The sequence below is a fragment of the Ursus maritimus genome, unplaced genomic scaffold (genome assembly GCF_017311325.1).
Source record: "Ursus maritimus isolate PB19 unplaced genomic scaffold, ASM1731132v1 scaffold_2, whole genome shotgun sequence".
NCBI lineage: Eukaryota > Metazoa > Chordata > Mammalia > Carnivora > Ursidae > Ursus > Ursus maritimus.
In genome coordinates this window covers 77474420-77492651 of record NW_024424452.1, presented here as the reverse complement: position 1 = coordinate 77492651, position 18232 = coordinate 77474420, and the positions used below count along the sequence as shown (strand labels likewise).

At 37.5% G+C, this 18232-nt stretch overlaps 1 protein-coding gene across 1 annotated transcript in view; it reads left to right on the top strand.

Moving 5' to 3' along the window:
- SLC9C2 (solute carrier family 9 member C2 (putative)) overlaps window positions 1–18232 on the top strand; it is a 93521-nt gene that overhangs the window by 4180 nt on the left and 71109 nt on the right. The window contains exons 3-6 of the mRNA XM_008697594.2: window positions 111–239; window positions 4851–5016; window positions 13135–13251; window positions 14575–14736. Of these exons, the coding sequence (XP_008695816.2) occupies window positions 111–239; window positions 4851–5016; window positions 13135–13251; window positions 14575–14736 (574 nt within the window). The remainder of the gene's footprint in view (window positions 1–110; window positions 240–4850; window positions 5017–13134; window positions 13252–14574; window positions 14737–18232) is intronic.

Below are 18232 nucleotides of genomic sequence, written 5' to 3'. Positions count from 1 at the left end.
ACTTAACATTGATTGCTATACCATCAAATTCTAATATCTCAAATTACCTAATACTAATTTCTAATACCTCAGAATGGCAGCCAACTATTTATTTGTCCTTGTTAGTTTAGGTGTACCAAATTGTCTACCCTCTTCTGAGAACACCAAGTTTTGCGCTTTATTGTTATTTTTCACCTATAATTATATTTATGGCTGCTCTGGATGTGGACTTTTGTATCCTCAAGAATGTGTTTTGGCAGGTAAGAATACATTTTAAAAAATTATGGTCAATCACGCTTATTTATGTTACCAGAAAATGTTTGTCTATAAAGAGGATTAACCATTCACAAATCTCACAGTTTAGTTGTTCCTACCCTCCTTATTCTGTGGAACCACTAATTAAAAGGAGTTGAGGGGGAGGCAGAAGGAATAAATATTTGCTGAATGACCACTGTGGTTAGGCACTGAGTAAATATCTCTATTTTACATGTAAACAAATTGTGGTTCAGAGGTCACAGACAAGGCTGATAATCCAGGCAGAACCTGGATTCCAATCTCACATCTGACTTCATCTCAACTCTATCTGTAGATTTGCCCATTTTCACTGCTAAGATTGTTTTATTTATGGCTTCTCTTTTTTTCTTCATCATGTTTAGCAGATGATTTTACTTTTTCTTTCAAAGAACATTTTATTTAATTTTATTCTGTACTTTTCTTAATACCTTGAGTTAGATATTAGTCGATTGATTTTTAGCTTTCTTATTTTTTGTATTTTGTACACTTAGGGCTTTAAATTTTTCTGTAACTACTCTTTTAGCTTCACCCATGTTTTGATTTTTAGTGTTTTTTTTTTTTTTAGAGAGAGAGGGAGTGCATGCATGCCCGTGTGCCTACACACATGGTGCAGGGGAGGGGCAGAGAGAGAATCTTAAGCAGGCTCCACGCCCAGCACAGAGCCGCAAGGGGCTCCATCTCCCGACCCTATTATCATGACCTGAGCTGAAATCAAAAGTCGGTCGACTAACCAACTGAGCCATTCAGGTCCCTCGTGATTTTTAGTGTTTTCATTATCATCCCAAATCTACCTAAAATTTTTACTATGCTTTTTTCTTTGACCCATTGATTATTTTTTTCTCCATGTGTGGAAGAATTTTATTAGTTTGTTTTATATATTTATTATTGAAGTATAGTTGACATACAATATTATATTAATTTCAGATGTATATCCTAGTGATTTGATAATTATATACATATGAAATTCTCACCATGAGTGTAGTCACCATCTGTCCTCATACAAAGTTATTACAATATTAATAATTACATAACATATTTCCTAAGCTGCACTTTTATCCCTGTGACTTATTTTATAACTGAAAGTTTGTACCCCTTAGGTCCCTTCTACTATTTTGCCCATTCCCCACCCCTTTCCCTTCTGGCAACCATCAGTTTGTTCTCTCTATTTATGAGTCTATTTCTGGTTTTTGTTTATTTATTTTGTTTTTTTTTTTTTAGATTCCACCATAAATGAAATCATATGATATTTGTCTTTTTCTTACTGACTTATTTCACATAGCACAATACCCTCTACATTCATCCATGTTGTTGCAAATGGCAAAATTTCCTTTTTTATGGCCAAGTAATATCCATATATATATATATATATATATATATATATATATATATATGCGCCACATCTTTATGCATTTATCTATGGATGGACACTTAGGTTGCTTTCATATCTTGGCTATTGTAAATAATGTTGCAAAAAACAAGGATGCATATATCTTTTTGAATTAGTGTTTTGTTTTCTTTGGATAAATACCTAGAAGTGAGATTACTGGGTCTTATGATACTTCTAGTTTTAGTTTTTTGAGGAATCTCCATATAGTTCTCCACAGTGGCTGCACCAATTTAACTTCTCACAACAGCACATGAATGTCCCTCTTCTTTATATCCATGTCAACACTTGTCATTTCATGTCTTTTTGATACTAGCCATTCTGACTGGTGTGAGGTGATACCTCATTGTGGTTTTGATTTGCATTTCCCTGATGATTAGTGATGTTGAGCATCTTTTCATGTGTCTGTTGGCCATCTGTATGTCTTCTTTGGAAAAATGTCTATTCAGGTCCTTTGCCCATTTTTAATTGAATTATTTGCTTTTAAACTCGTTAATTACTTAGAAGTTATTTAAAAATTTCCAAATATGTTTTATTATTATTATTATTTCTTTTATCACATTGTGACCAGATAATGTGTTTTGTATATTGACTCTTGTGATTTGTGGAGATTTGCTTTGTGGCCTTGTACTTCAATTTGCCAAAACGTTCTGTGTTTGCTTTATAAAAGTATATGTTTTCTAAACATATACATATACATATACTTTTCTAAATTTGTTCAGTAAATTATTTCATTTATTATGAAGTTTGGTCTTCCATATCTTTTCCAGTATGGTTTTTCAACTTAATATGAAAATATTAATATTAATATGAAAAACTTCCATTATAACTATGGATTTATCAATTTTTCTTTGTGATTCTGCCAGTTATTACTTTACATAAATAGAAACTCTGTTATTAAATGCCTAAAGTGTTGTTATTTTCCTAGTTACTGTTTTCTTATTATTTAGTTGTCCTTTTATCTCAAATAATGCTTTTTGCTTTCAGTCAATTTCATCTGGTGTAACTATAGTCATACCAGCTTTCTTTTGCTTAGTATTCACCTGCTACAATTTTTCCATCCTAATCCACTTTCAAGATTTTGGGGTCCTTATGTTTAGATGTCCTTTTGGTAATATATAGTTAGATTTTGTTATTTTATCCAGGTTGAGAATCTCTGCTGCTTTAAAAACTAGTTTAATATTTGTTGTGGTTAAAATTAGATTTAGAAGGGCAAAAGATTTTAAAAGATTTGAGTCCCCGAGGAAGATATGTGGACGGAAAATAGTGTTTGGAAATCTGCTCAACACCATAAGTCGCTGGAGAAATAGAAACTAAAACCATGGTGATATGTACCACTACATATCTATTGGAATGGCAACAGCAGCAACAATAACAAGCCTGATAATACCAGGTGCTGGTAAGAATGCAGTGAGAATACAAAATGGTACAGCCACTTTTTAAAAACAGTTTAGGAGTTTCTTATAAAGTTAAACATACCCTTGCCATCTGACCCAGCAATTCCACTTCTATGTATTTACTGAAGCAAAATGAAATCTTATGTTTACACTAAAACCTCTGTGTGAATCTTTTTTTATAGCTGCCTTATTCATAATCTGAAAAGTCTAGAAACAACTCAAATGCTCCTCAGCTCATGAATGAAAAAAACAAATTGTGACACATCTTACAATGGAATATTACCCAGCAATGAAAAAGGAGCATTAGGGGCCACAACATAGAAGACTTTCAGGTGCCTTATGCTAAGAGAAGGAAACCAGACTCAAAAGGCTACCCAAGTATAATTCTATTTATAGACCTTCTTTCGAGCAAAGGCAAACCAGTAGGTTTGGAGAACAGATCACTTGTTGCCAGGGACTGGGGAGAGGGAAAGGAGTTAGCTATAAAGATAGGTCAACATTTATTTATTTATTTATTTGAGACAGAGAGAGACTGTAGGGGGGCTTTAGGGGCAGAGGGAGAAGGAGAGAGACTTAAGCAGACTCTGCACTGAGCACAGAGTCCAACATGGGGCTCCATCTCATGACTCTGAGGTCACAGCTTGAGCTGAAAACAAGCCAGATGCTTTAATGGACTGTGCCACCCAGGTGCCCTAAGGACATTGTTTGAGGTGATTTGTTTTGTTTCTTAATTGCGGTCATGGTTACATGACTGTATGTATCTGCCAAAACTCATATAACTCTATATCAAAAGAATGAATTTCACTGTATATAAATTAAAAATAAGTTTTAAAAAATCAAAAGAAATAGGGGTGCCTGGCTAAGTTGGTTAAGCATCTGCCTTCAGCTCAGGTCATGATCCCAGCGTCCTGGGATTGAGTCCTGCGTTAGGCTCCTTGCTCGGTGGGGAGTATGCTTCTCCCTTTCTCTCTGCAGCTCCTCCCGCTTGTGCTCTCTCTCTGTCAAATAAATAAATAAAATCTTTTAAAAAATTAAAAAAATTAAAAATTGAAAGAAATAGATTTGGATTTGATTCTCAATATAATTTTGTACTTTGCATTTAACATGCTTTTTTTTGCTTCTCATTCTTTCTTCCCTTCTCAATCAAGTCGATTCCGTTGTCTTTACCCTTTAATTCCTTCTTCTTGTTAAAAACCTTTTATATTCTATTTCGATTTTTGAGGCAGACACTGCTGATCGCCTATCTGATATGCATTCTCTCTTTCTTTCTCGTTAACAGAAACTTACTAGATTTTGCTTGGTATGGTAGTGGGCCCAGTGTAAATTATTCTATTTCCCAGCAATTGGTAGCTGTATAGCCTCAGAAGAGAGTGTAGCTAATGAAATGGATACAAACGTCTGTTGAATAAGGATTCTAGAAAGCCCTTAATAAGAGGTCCAAATCAGCCCGCATGTGCTTTTTGTCCTTTGTTTTACCTCTCTTTCTGCCTGCAGCCGTGCAGATCAACACTGAGGAAAATCGCATTCCATTGTAAGAACACTTTGATGTTGGCAACTATTAAGCTGGACTTGCAACAAGAAAGATTAGTGAATTGTTCTTGTAACAATAAGATAGAATAGAATCTCTTTTGTTTGGAAGGAAGGTTTCTTTAAGGCAGGTAACCTAGAATACCTTTTAAAGTTATTTTTCAGAGTAATTGTATAAAATATGTAACTAAGACCTGATTCTTAAGTAAATGCAGTCATGCCATCTTTAAATGTTAAATCTAATACTGTGTTATGAATTGGTTTCACAGGTCTTGTTAACAGGATTAATTAGCTTTGTTGTGGCATTCATCATAATTGGATATGTGGTTCTGAAATTCAATAGAGATTTGTGGGATTTGCAGTCTTCCCTACTCTTTAGCATGATTCTTGGGATGACAGATCCTGTTCATTCTGTGAATTCACTGAAAACTATTGGTATGTCAGATTTATTTCTCTCTCTTACCTTGAAGATATAGAGATAAATTATTTTCTTTTGGTCTTGTATTTTTTTTTTTTTTTGCATGATTTGTGCATCCAGCAGAGTAGATGGTTATGCTATTTTTCTTGGAGATGGGGCACTGATGGACTTGAAAGATGCAATGCAAATAAGGCAACCCAAGATCTGGGATAAATAGCACCAATTTTAATCTCAAAGAATTTTTTCAAGAAGAAAAGTAACTTCTCTAGAAGGTGATAAAAATTAGCATTCTTATTCCATTCCACTGAATTCTAAGCCTCAAGGTAGAAACTCTTCCCTACTCCCAGTGAAACTTTTCCAAGGCCTTACTACCTCTTGTTAGAACAGCCTCCCTTTTAATGTGCCCTCTTACTATTACTATTTAACATAGTACTGGAAGTACTATATTAACATAGTACTGGAAGTCTTAGCCTTAGCAATCAGACAACAAAAAGAAATAAAAGACATCTGAATGGGCAAGGAAGAAATCAAACTTTCTTTCCAGACATGATACTCTATGTAGAAAACCCAAAAGACTCCACCAAAAAGTTGCTAGAACTAATACATGAATTTAGCAAAGTTGCAGGATATACAATCAATGTGCAAAAGTCTGTTGTATTTCTATACACCAATAGTGAAACACCAGAAAAAGAAATCTAGGAATTGATCCCATTTGCAATTGTACCAAAAACAATAAGATACCTAGGAATAAAGCTAACCAAAGAGGTAAAAGATCTGTACTCTGAAAACGATAGAACACTTATGAAAGTAATTGAAGAGGACATAAAGAAATGGAAAAGCATTCCATGCTCATGGACTGGAAGAATAAACATTGTTAAAATGTCTACACTTCCCAAAGCAATCTACACATTAAATGCAATTCCAATCAAAATAACAACAGCATTTTTCGCAGAGCTAGAACAAACAGTCTAAAGTTTGTATGGAACCACAAAAGACCCTGAATAGCATCCTGAGAAAGAAAAACAAAACTGGAGGCATCACAATTCCAGATTTCAAGGTATATTACAAAGCTGTAATCATCAACACAGTATAGCACAAAAACAGACACGTAGATCAATGGAACAAAATAGAGAACCCAGAAATGGACCTACAACTATATGGTCAACTAATTTTTGACAAAGCAGGGAAAAATATCCAATGGAAAAAAAGACTGTCTCTTCAACAAATGGTGTTGGGAAAACTGGACAGCCACATGCAAAAGAATGAAACTGGACCACTTTCTTACACCCTACACAAAAATAACTTCAAGATGGATGAAAGACCTAAATGTGAGACAGGAAACCATCAAGATCCTAGAGGGGAACACAGGCAGAAACCTCTTTGACTTTGGCCGTAGCAACTTCTTACTAGACACATCACCAGAGGCAAGGGAAATGAAAGCAAAAATCAACTATTGGGACTTCATCAAGATAAAAAGTTTCTGCACAGTGAAGGAAACAATCAACAAAACTAAAAACTAAAAGGCAGCCTATGGAATGGGGGAAGATATTTGCAAATGACCTATCTGATAAGGGTTAGTATCCAAAGTCTATAAAGAACTGAACACCCAAAAACCAAAAAATCCAGTCAAGAAATGGGCAGAAGACATGAACAGACATTTTTCTGATGAAGACATCCAGATGACTCATAAACACATGAAAAGATGCTCTGTATCGCTCATCATCAGGGAAATACAAATCAAAACCACAGTGAGATACCACCTCACACCTGTCAGAATGGCTAAAATTAACAACACAAAAAACAACAGGTGTTGACAAGAATGTGGAGAAAGGGGAGCCCTCTTACACTATTTGTGGGAATGCAAACCAGTGCAACCACCCTGGAAAACAGTATGGAGGTTCTTCAAAAGGAGAGCTACCCTAGACACAGCAATTGCACTACTAGGTATTTATCCAAAGGATATAAAAATGCTGATTCAAAAGGGTACATACACCCCATGTTTACAGCAGCATTATCAACAATAGTCAAACTATGGAGAGAACCCAAATGTCCACTGACTGATAAATGGATAAAGAAAGTGTGATGTATATATATACAATGAAATATTACTCAGCCATCAAAAAGAAAGAAATCTTGCCATTTCCAACAACGTGATGGAGCTGGAGTGTATTATGCTAAATGAAATAAGTCAGTCAGAGAAAGTCAAATACAGTATAATCTCACTCATATGAACACATGGGAAAGGTGGGGGGAAGGGAGAGAGGGAAATAAACCATAAGAGATGCTTAACAAACAGAACAAACTGAGGTGTGATGGAGGGAGTTGGGTGGGGGGATGGGATAGATGGGTGAAGGGTATTAAGGAGGACACTTATGATGAGCACTGCGTGTTGTATGTAAGGATGAATCACTGAATTGTACTCCAGAAGCCAATATTGCACTATATGTTAACTAAGTAAAATTTAAATTAAAAAAAGATTGAAAAACCACACAAAAATTTAAAAAGTATATACACCCACCCCCAAAAGAAGAAGAAGGAGAAAGAGAAGGAGAAGGAGAAGGAGAAGGAGAAGAAGACGAGGAGGAGGAGGAGGAGGAGGAGGAGGAGGAGGAGGAGGAAGAGGAGGAAGGAGGAGGAGAAGAACTGCCTCCCTTTTGGACTAGCTAACCATAAGCAGATAGTGGAAGAGGAGTAGTTTATTTAAAAGAAATGGGTAAGAACCCATTCAATAATAGCTTATTCCCAAGAGGGTTTCAGGTCCTGCAGTACTTCCCCTCTTATTTGGTAAAAGATGATTTCACTCTGAAACATCCCCCTGTTGTCATGTTTTATTAACGCAGCAGTAAAAACATGAAATGATTAAATGCTGTGGTTTCTGGTTTTGACTCAGAAATATTTTCCTAACCAATTTTAAGGTGTTTATATTTAGTGGAAGTATATTATTGCCTTATGATTGGAATGGGAAACCTCCAACCTTGCCAGCAAGTGGGATTCCCAATTTTACACCCATTTGTACTTGCAGTTGGGAAACGTAAGTTTTAAGACACTTTTGGTGGTGATATCCTAAACTGTCATATTTCTCAAAGAGTCTGATACTGTCCTCTTTTCTTTCTTTCTCTCTCTTTTTTAAGTACAATTTTCCCCCTATTTTTCTTTCATCTGCCTTTCTTGTTTAGCCATTTGTATTGCCTGTTGTTTTATTCACCTCATTTTTTCCCTGCTCCCTTTTCTGAAATCTCTTCACTGTAAGTGGCTATAAACTTTATTTATTGAAGTTTCTATATTCAATTTTTTTCTTTTTTCTTTTCTTTTTTTTTTTTAAAGATTTTATTTATTTATTCGACAGAGATAGAGATAGCCAGCGAGAGAGGGAACACAAGCAGGGGGAGTGGGAGAGGAAGAAGCAGGCTCACAGCGGAGGAGCCTGATGTGGGGCTCGATCCCAGAACGCCGGGATCACGCCCTGAGCCGAAGGCAGACGCTTAACCGTTGTGCCACCCAGGCGCCCCTATATTCAATTTTTTTCAGAAAGGAAGTATAACAAAGTTTTCTATTTCTTTAAAAGAAAACTAGTGAAGTATTTAGCTCTTAGTTGCTATTTTCTCTATGTCAGTAATGCTCAAGGTGGTATGTGGATTCTTGATCCAATAACATTTTTTCCTAGTAAAACAAATTTGACTCATTTTTAGTGGGGATATCCCTCTTGCTTATTTATGGTATTCACGGAGTCACCAGTTAGGCTCTATGTGTGAATTAGATAAATGGTCCTTTCTTCAAAGCAGTTTATTTCTAACTGTCATAATACATTAATTTTTTAAGGAAAGATATTTTTTGCCTGAAATTATCATAATATACAAAACAACAGCTCCTATAATGTGAATCGTGCTTCTTTTGATGTGCTGTGCTTGTGCGCTGTAAACTCTGCAATCTCAATGGCCTGACCCACTGAAAAAATTGGGTGTTCACATGCAAGTGAAAAGGAACCTGTCTATTTATTACCTGTTTGAAAAGGAACACTGGGCTCCAACGATTTTTACTTTAAGACAAATCTGGAATAGAACCTTGTAAAGGAATAAAATACAAAGTTTTAGTATGATCTCAATTGAGGAATACGTTTATAAGCTTAGAAAAAGTCCTCAACATTAAGGTTGTATCCGAGTTGTGAAATTATATGTGGTTTTTGTTTTATTCTTTCCTTTTCTGAATTTTACAATGAATTAGAGAATGTAAGTTAGTTCCCTATTAAGCTGATAAAGAATGAGGAAGTAATTCTTGTATTTTGCCATTAAACACAACTATAAGTCAAGTTCAAAGCTTCATACTAGGGCAAGTGGGAGGCTCAGTTGGTTAAGCATCTGCCTTCGGCTCAGGTCATGATCCCAGGGTCCTGGGATCCAGCCCCACATCAGGGCTGAGCAGGGAGCCTTCTTCTTCCTCTCCCTCCTCCTACTCATGCACTCTCTCTCAAATAAATAAATCTTTTTTTAAAAAAAAGCATGCTTCAGACCTTGTATTTTACCTGTTCCTGGTTGACTCACTGAATTTGAGGAAAGGATGAAAGGATTTTTTGACCAACTAAGTCGACTATGCTAATAGTTTCTATACCCATATAACCAGTAGTTTGTGCCTTCTGTCACGGTCAAAGCTAGCAACAAGTAGTAAGTGGAATATTGGTTAACAACCCTCCTGAGAGTTTCCTGGGTGTAATCTGAAACTGACCCCCATACATGGCAGGCAGGGAGAGACTAAAGCAAGAGGCAGGTCACTGCAGGTTGGTAGGTGGCGGTTTTAATAAGCAAAAGAAACTTACATACAAGGCTTATCTTGGGCAGCAGCAAGATGAAAGCCTCCCTGCACCTGCCCACCAAATCTGAAAAGCTTATGTAGAGGCCTTACCTGCATCCAGTCACGTAGACCGTGCAGGTGTTCTGAACACCACATCACTATCTCAAGGCTATGTCCTTGGAGCAGCCTCTGGGAGCGGGAAAGGCAAGTGGAACTCACATTCCAAGCACAGGGGAGGGGCTGAATGGCCTCTAAACACACAGGTCCAAGTCACGGGTCAACTGCCAGTCATATCTTCTTGGTGATATCAAAGAAGCAGGAAAATAGGACCCATAAACTGTACAAAAATTATAAGTTGATCGAGTAGTGAGGCAGATGGTAGAATTAGTAGACACATCATTAAAGCAGTTATTGTAACTCTATTCTATATGTTCAAAAAATTAGAGGAAAGTTTAAGGCTGGGGTAGAACTGACTCCTATCAGCTTATGAGAGCACTTTGTTAAATAATCAGGAATTTTGCAAGCCAGTTGTTAAACCATTAGTAGCTTCAAATTGGCTATGGTGAGAGTGTTTATGGGTGGAATTTGCAAATGCTACAAGTCAGGTGGTTTTGTTTTTGTTTTAATTTTGGAGAGGTGATTTATCGGCATACCACTGGACATATATGGTAGATATAAATCAAATTTCCAGAGATGAAAAACACAATAGCTAAGGCAAAAACCCCACTGATGGAAGTAGATTAGACACTGCAAAAGAAAATATTAGGGAACTTAAAGATGCAGCAATAGAACTATCTGAAATGAAGCACATGGAGAGAAAGACTAAGATAAGTGAACAGAACATCAGTGAGCCACTGTGGGACAACTTCAAGTGGCTTAATAATACAAGTCCCCAAAAGAGAGGAGACAGGAAGAAAGAAAAAAAATATTTGAAGAAATAATGGATGAAAAATTTCTAAATTTGGTGAAGATTTTACCACAACAGATTTCAAGAAGCTCAACATACCATGAGCCCAAGAAACAAAACACTAAACCATGGCACATAAAAATCAAGTTCCTAAAAATCAATGATAAAGAGAATATTTTAAAGGCAGCCAGAAGGGGGAAAAGAGACACATTGTATGCAGAAGAACAAAAATAATAATGACTTCTTTTCAGAAACAGTGCAAGCCAAAAGATGGTGGAGTGACATTGTTAAAGTACTAAAAGAAAAGCTTAGAATTCTCAGTGAAAATATCTTTCAAAAGCAAAGGTGAAATAAAACTTTCTTAAACATATTGAAGTTAAAAGAATTTATCACCAGATGACCTGCACTATAAAAAAAAATGTTGAAGTCAGGCAGAAAGACACTGGTGTCAAATGAAATTTGGACCTACACAAAGGAGTGGGAAGAGCTGTAATTGGTAAACACATGGGAAAATATGACTTTTTTTCTTATTTTAAAATCGCTTTAGAAAATGACATTTAAAGCAAAAGTGATAGGAATCTACTCCGCGGTTTATTTAACTGCTCCTCCATTCTTTGCATATGGTTTCCACTCTTAGGATCACAAGTTGGCTACTAAAAAGTTCAGGCCATCACCTCCACATTTCAGGTAAGAAGAGGAAGAAGGGCAAGGGTCAACGTGATGCCCCTTCCAACCAAGTCACGTCTCCCTCCAAGAAATTTTCCCAAAGCCCCACTTGGTAACTTCCACTTATTTTTATCTCAGTGGACACTCTTAGAAGCCCAGGCTATGAGGAAAAGTGTTCATTTAACTGGATAAAAGCTGGATAAAGCCAGTATTGTTTACCAAGAGCAGAGGATAGATACTGGTTGAGCAAGTACCAGTCACTGTCACCCTATTCGTTAAGTTGTATATCACAAAGCAATTAATTGGATTATATTTTCCATTACACTTACCTGTTTGTGAATGTTAAGGGCCAATAAGATTTTGTATTTAATTTTTAATAACAGCTTTACTTAAATATAATCCACACATCATAAAATCCATCCTTTTAAACTGTACAGGGGTGCCTGGCTGGCTCAGTCAGAGCATGTGACTCTTTTTTTTTTTTAAAGATTTTATTTATTTATTCAACAGAGATAGAGACAGCCAGCGAGAGAGGGAACACAGGCAGGGGGAGTGGGAGAGGAAGAAGCAGGCTCCCAGCAGAGGAGCCTGATGTGGGGCTCGATCCCATCACGCCGGGATCACGCCCTGAGTCGAAGGCAGACGCTTAACGACTGTGCCACCCAGGCGCCCCAGAGCATGTGACTCTTGATCTCAGGGTCATGAGTTCAAGCCCCATTACTGGGTGTGGAACCTACTTACTTAAAAAGAAAAAATTTTTAAAAAAATTTAAATTGTAGATTTCAGTGGTCTATATTTGTGGAGTTATACAACCATCATCACTATCTAATTTTGAACATTTTTATCACCCCAAAAGAAATCTCCTACCCATTAGCAGTCACTTCTCATTCCCCCATTCCCCCAAACCCTTGGCAACCGTGAGTCTATTTTCTGTTTATGGATTTGCCTATTCTGAACATTTTATCCAAATGAAAGCATACAATATGTTTTTTGTGTTTGGCTTCTTTCACTCTATATAATGTTTTCAAAGTTCATCCATGTTGTAACATGTATCAGTCAGTACTTCATTCTTTTCTGTGGCTGAATAATTTAATTGATTATTATGAATAATGCCACTATGAGCATTCATGTACAAATATTTGTGTGGACATAGGTTTTCAATTCTCTTGGGCATATGTCTATGAGTAAACTTGCTGGTTCATCCTTTGTACTTCTTTCTTTCTTTTTTCCTTTTATTTTTTGAGAGAGAGAGAGTGTGTGTGTGTGTACGTGTGCCGGTGCAAGTGCATGCGCCTGGGAGCGGGGGGGAGGAGCAGAGGGAGGAGAGAGAGAATCTTAAGTAAGCTCCATACCTAATGGAGCCTGATGCGGTGCTTGATCTCACAGCCCTGAGATCACGACCTGGGCTGAAATCAAGTTTGGATGCCCAACCAACTGAGCCACCCAGGCGCCCCTGTACTTATTTCTAAAATGTGATTTTTGTGGGGTCTATTCATGTTTATTCAAGCTAAATGCTGTGTCCTGAGAAGTGTTCTGTCTCATTCCAAAACTCAGGCATGGTTTGAGGCCGTGGACACTTCAAAGAACGCTCTTGTCCTGTTCCTTTGTTATTGGAGAGATTAAAAATTGTGATTGTGGTTGTCTTGCAGACCTATCCCAGTCATGGCTTTTTTCTTTTTTGTCTGACATATTCCTTCTCTTCTATTTTTGTGTTTCCTGTGCAAGAGCATCATTTTCATGTACCAAATTAAATTATATTTTTTTATTTCCTTTCCAGGCATTTCCAAAATGTATACTGATATCATAAGAGGAGAGTCAATGATCATTTGTGGCTTCACATCCATTTGTTTTGGAATTTTTCGGAGCAACTTTCTCCACGTTTCCATGTTTACAGGTGGGAACGTCTTTTTTGTCTGCATATTTTCTAAAATCATTCTTGTATGATGCATTTCAAGTCACACTGAAATTAAAATATATTAAAGGGCACCTCGCTGGTTCAGCCAGAGGGGCATGCAACTCTTGATGTCAGGGTCATGAGTTCGAGCCCCATGTGGGGTGTATAGAACTTAAATAAATAAATAAATAATCTTTAAAAAATAAAAATAAAATAAAATACATTCAAGATGTCTTAACTTTACTGCTTTCTCTATACTCTACTTTTGAACCAATTAAAATAGCATATCAGATAAGAAAATAATTACCATGTATGTATTTTCTTGGACAATAAGGGGGAAAGAACGTTAAAGAAATGATTTTGTCTCTTTCCTTCACATCCACTCCCCCCCACGCACACACATCATCTGGCTCAGAACAGCTTCTTTCCTGGGTCAATCTGGATCTCAGTGAGTGTATATTAAGAATTGACTTGATCCTGAATTTGAGCCTGAGGTTGAAGGCAGAATGTTTTCGGCAGTACTGGAGAGTCTGGTCCTAGAAGTAATAGTGGATTCATGTGGCTCAAGTTCAATGGGATATGGAGCGTATTGCTTTCCTAGGTTTCCAGATTTGGTTCTAGTAGAAAAGAAAGGAGGTGGGGAAGTCACAGCATGAGAAGGGAAAAGGTGAACTCCTGATCTGTTTATGTGATAGTTTTAGGAGAGAGAGGTGCTAAAAGGAGAAAGAATATTGGTGATAAAAGGGGTTTGCAGTGCTTCTCAGTGGAGAGCTATAGGCATTTGGGGTGGGACAGTCTTTGTTATTTAGAACCATCCTTGGCATTGCCTGACATCTGCTCACTACCGCCACTGTTGCCCCCACTTATTGTGACTACGAGAAATTTCTCATCTCTGTTTCCCAGATGCCCCTGGGCTGGGGACAGGGTTCACAAATGGACTGCAGGTTGGTGGGGACCCTGGACATGATTTGCTTGTCCCTAACATAGTTTGTAAAAAATATGTATTTGGATGTCTTTTGGTGGGACGTTCACTCTCCAGTTTGTCAACAGACTTTTCGCCTTTATGCTCCCTGCTGGGCTTCTGAGGATGTTTGAGTCTGCTGTTTCTGGATAAGTGAACCTCAAACTGCAGACTATAAGAGAAATATATCCCCAGAGTGTCTGTTTTGCCAGACTTTCATGGAAAACTCCCACCTGCTGAAGAACAAGGTCCCATTCAAAATCTCAAAAGCAAACCAAAGTGCATAGACCCAAATGCCATCAATAAAAGAAATGAAAATTGTAGTTCAACTTTTTTTTTTCTTTCTTATTTTCTTTTTCTAGAGTTACATGTAATCTTGGGCCTCTGCTTGGACCTCTTGGGAAGCATAATATGTGGATATTCGTGTGCAAGAATCATTCAGTTTATATTGACTGACCTCTTCAGCAATACACTTACTAGTGTCATTCTTTGCATTTCGATGGTGTACATGACCTTCTACATTGGTAAGGCAGAAACAGATACAAAAAAAAGCTGTCCTTGTAGTGAATTTTATGTATTTTTGGTTTTCATTGATCTTGAACCCAGTTGCCTCCTCCCAACTGTTTCCTCCGTGTGGTGGCCCCTCTGTGTGTCTTGTCATATTATCCTTCTGCCACCTCCAACTCTTTCCTGGTCTCTCTTAACATCCCCTTAACTGCAAGTCCACGTCCCTCCCCTTTACATTTCTTTTCCATGTAATTACTCTCTTATTCTTTTTGAGCTCCACTTTTTGACCTTACATTTAGTCACTGGCAGTCCCCTGGAAGAGGAATTAGCACTGAGCTGATTCCTGTTCTGACCCTTAGCAGCCCATGTCTAAGATGAGATTGCTGGGAGAGATGCTCCTGAGATTTTCCAGCTCAATTGTCTTTCATTCTGTGGGTACCAGACTGAGGAGACTGTAGGAATGGCAGCCTTTACCAGCAGCTAGGAGGCAGGAAAGGAGAGGAAGAAATCAAGTATACCTGTATCTGGATGAAAAGCAGGAGAGTGGAATAATCAGAGGAGTCAGAGTGCCCAGCACTGGTAGACCTGCAATAATCATTTGCTGGTTTAGTGTAGTGAGATTGGCAATTAAAGTTGTTTTTCTTTTTTAAAGATTTTATTTATTTATTTCACAGAAATAGAGACAGTCAGCGAGAGAGGGAACACAAGCAGGGGGAGTGGGAGAGGAAGAAGCTGGCTCATTGCAGAGGAGCCTGATGTGGGGCTCAATCCCATAACACTGGGATCACGCCCTGAGCCGAAGGCAGACGCTTAACCGCTGTGCCACCCAGGCGCCCCAGCAGTTAAAGTTTTTTACCAGCCTGAGTGAGGTAACCAGTCCCCAAGAGCCATAGTAACTGTATCAAAACAATCAGATCCTGCTTCGCTCTCACACCACACAGTAGAGCAACTTCCATCTGTGAAGCACCTCAGATATCAAGAGCTTGACTACTCCTCCTGTCATCTCCAGTTACCTAAAAGTGCTGCTTCCTCTCTAGGTAAATTGCACCCAGGAGTGCTTACTGCCCCCAATCAGTAAAATTATAGAGAGCTTTCACTGAAGGGTCATTTCCTTCATCTTTTTTCTTTCTTTCTTTTTTTTCTCCCTGTGAACCTTTATGGATGCCTTAAATGTCTGAAGAAAAAATTTTTAAAATTAATATTTCCATTTCTTCCACTAGATCATGATTTCCTTGAGGTGGAGGCTGTCTCTTATTCAACTTTTTATTTTATTCTCTTTTCTGTGTTCCCCCAGCCAGGCCCAATGCGTCCCAGACTTAAATTACTGAAAGTAATTTAACAAATGTTGGTTGAATAAACTCATACTAGTTCTTGAAGAGCTTTGGAGTTAGGCAGACTTGAATTCAAACCCCAACTTCACAATTTATTAGCTTGTTGACCTTGGAATATTACTTATCCTCTCTAAGCTTTAGTTAGTTTCCTCATCTATAAAAGTGATATAGTAACACCTAATTTATAGGGGTTTTGCTGGTACTAATGAGATAATGTGTGTTATGGGACTTGCTCATGCTGATGTGCTGGAAATAGCCCTTACTGCCTTGCAAGAGCTGGTTGCACACATCTCTTCACAGCTCTGTGCAGGTGGCATCATTTGCAATTGGCCCTATTGGGAGTATTCACACCATGGAAATTGGCAGACACTACCCATTGGGGATTTTTTTTTTTTTTTTTTTTTTACCACCAGAGAGCTGGTTTTAAACATTTACCAGCTCACGACTAGACTCAAGTTAGGGCAGCCAACAAGTGTTGGTTCCTTTCCATTTTCCTTCTAAAAGATGAAAGTGCTTCCAGTCAGTGGTTGGGAGGCCTGGAGTAGATTCTCCGTTTTAGTCTCAGAAGGAATCACTGCTGAGGGAGCCTTGATGTGTTGGACCTTTAGCCTCCAGAACTCTGAGACCATAAATTCATGCTGTCTAAGATGGTTTATGATACTCTAACACAGCAGCTCCTAGAAACGGGCACTTCTCCTTCCTCTGTTGCATTTTCATCTGCTTCAGGGATTAAAAAACACTAGTCCTTTACTCTTTTATTTAATAAGTTCCTGACAGCAGAAGTCAGTAACAGGCATATTATCAGGAGATGTTCCAGTGCCAGTAATTCCATTGCCAAACATAGATAAAATTCTAATTCGCACATTCTCTAGTGTTACATTTCTGTCATGTTATCTAATTTTGTTTTCTTCCCTCACTTAAGGAACACTCGGTCAACTGGCTTAAGTCCAGGGAGCATCTGATTGAAGTTAGAGTGTCACCTCTTTGAGCACATGTAGTAATTTCTATTTTTGTCCCAACTATGTTCAATTTGTGAAACCTGGACCTCAAGACATCACTTGTGCCAGCACATTCATTCTTTTTCATGAAATAAAACAAACAAACAAAAAGGCACAGACATTGCCTCACATTGTTGGTTGGCAGGCAGTACAGTTGGAAATATTAATATATCAGCCCATGGAAGAAAATTTGATTGAGGGGACAAAAGTCACTTGAAGAGTCAATCTTATAATTCGTGAGACATGGTGGATTTTATAAAAGTGTAGGCCAGAGGTGTACCGAGAGAAGTGCTTATACAAGCAAGAGGAATATTTTATCAACATTATTCAGAATTTCTGGGGATTGAAGATAACAAAGAGCAGACAAATTTTCGTTAGTTTTATTGTTTTAAAACTCTCTACAAACAATGTATCCCTTCCTCCCTGTGCCAGTGCTGATTGCTCCACTCTCTCTTCGCTATCATCGTTGGTCTGGTGATAAATGTCAATTTCTGTCATTACCCGACTATATTTTAGTTAGAAAACATCCAGTATTGAATCCTGTTGCTTTTAGGGAAAAAAAATCCCTTTGATTCTATTAGGAGGACCTTCACTTTTTCTAAACCAGAGAGAGGAAGAGAGAGACAAAGATTGAAAGAGCCACTTGTCTGCAGCATTACTTTTCTGTAGTGGTTTTTTCCACTGGTCAGAAAAACTGCGCAAGTCTATTTTTAACTACTCAGCTTTGTGAAGATGAAAATCTCTTCCTTTATTACATGGTCCATGACTTTTCCCCCCTTCCAAACATTTAAAATACAATTGAATATAATAATATTTGTAATTTTGTAAAAACGTTGTCCAATTATAAAAGCAATACATATTGATTGTTGAATTTTGGAAATATTCTGAAAAGTCAAAGAAGAAAATAAAATCACCTATAAACCTGTGTTATAAATTAGACCATGGATACATTTTGGTGTCTGTCCTCAGCCCTTAAAAAAATACATATAAACATATACACATATGTTAATGTATGCCTTCACACCATGTAATCCTATAACACTGGGATTATACTAAATAAGATGACATCAGTTCTAAGATGAAATTATTTACTGATTTTCTCATAACAGACATTGTCTCCAAGTACTGTATATTACTGAAACAAACTATGATGAGCTTTAAAATCCAGTAATACTAATTATAGG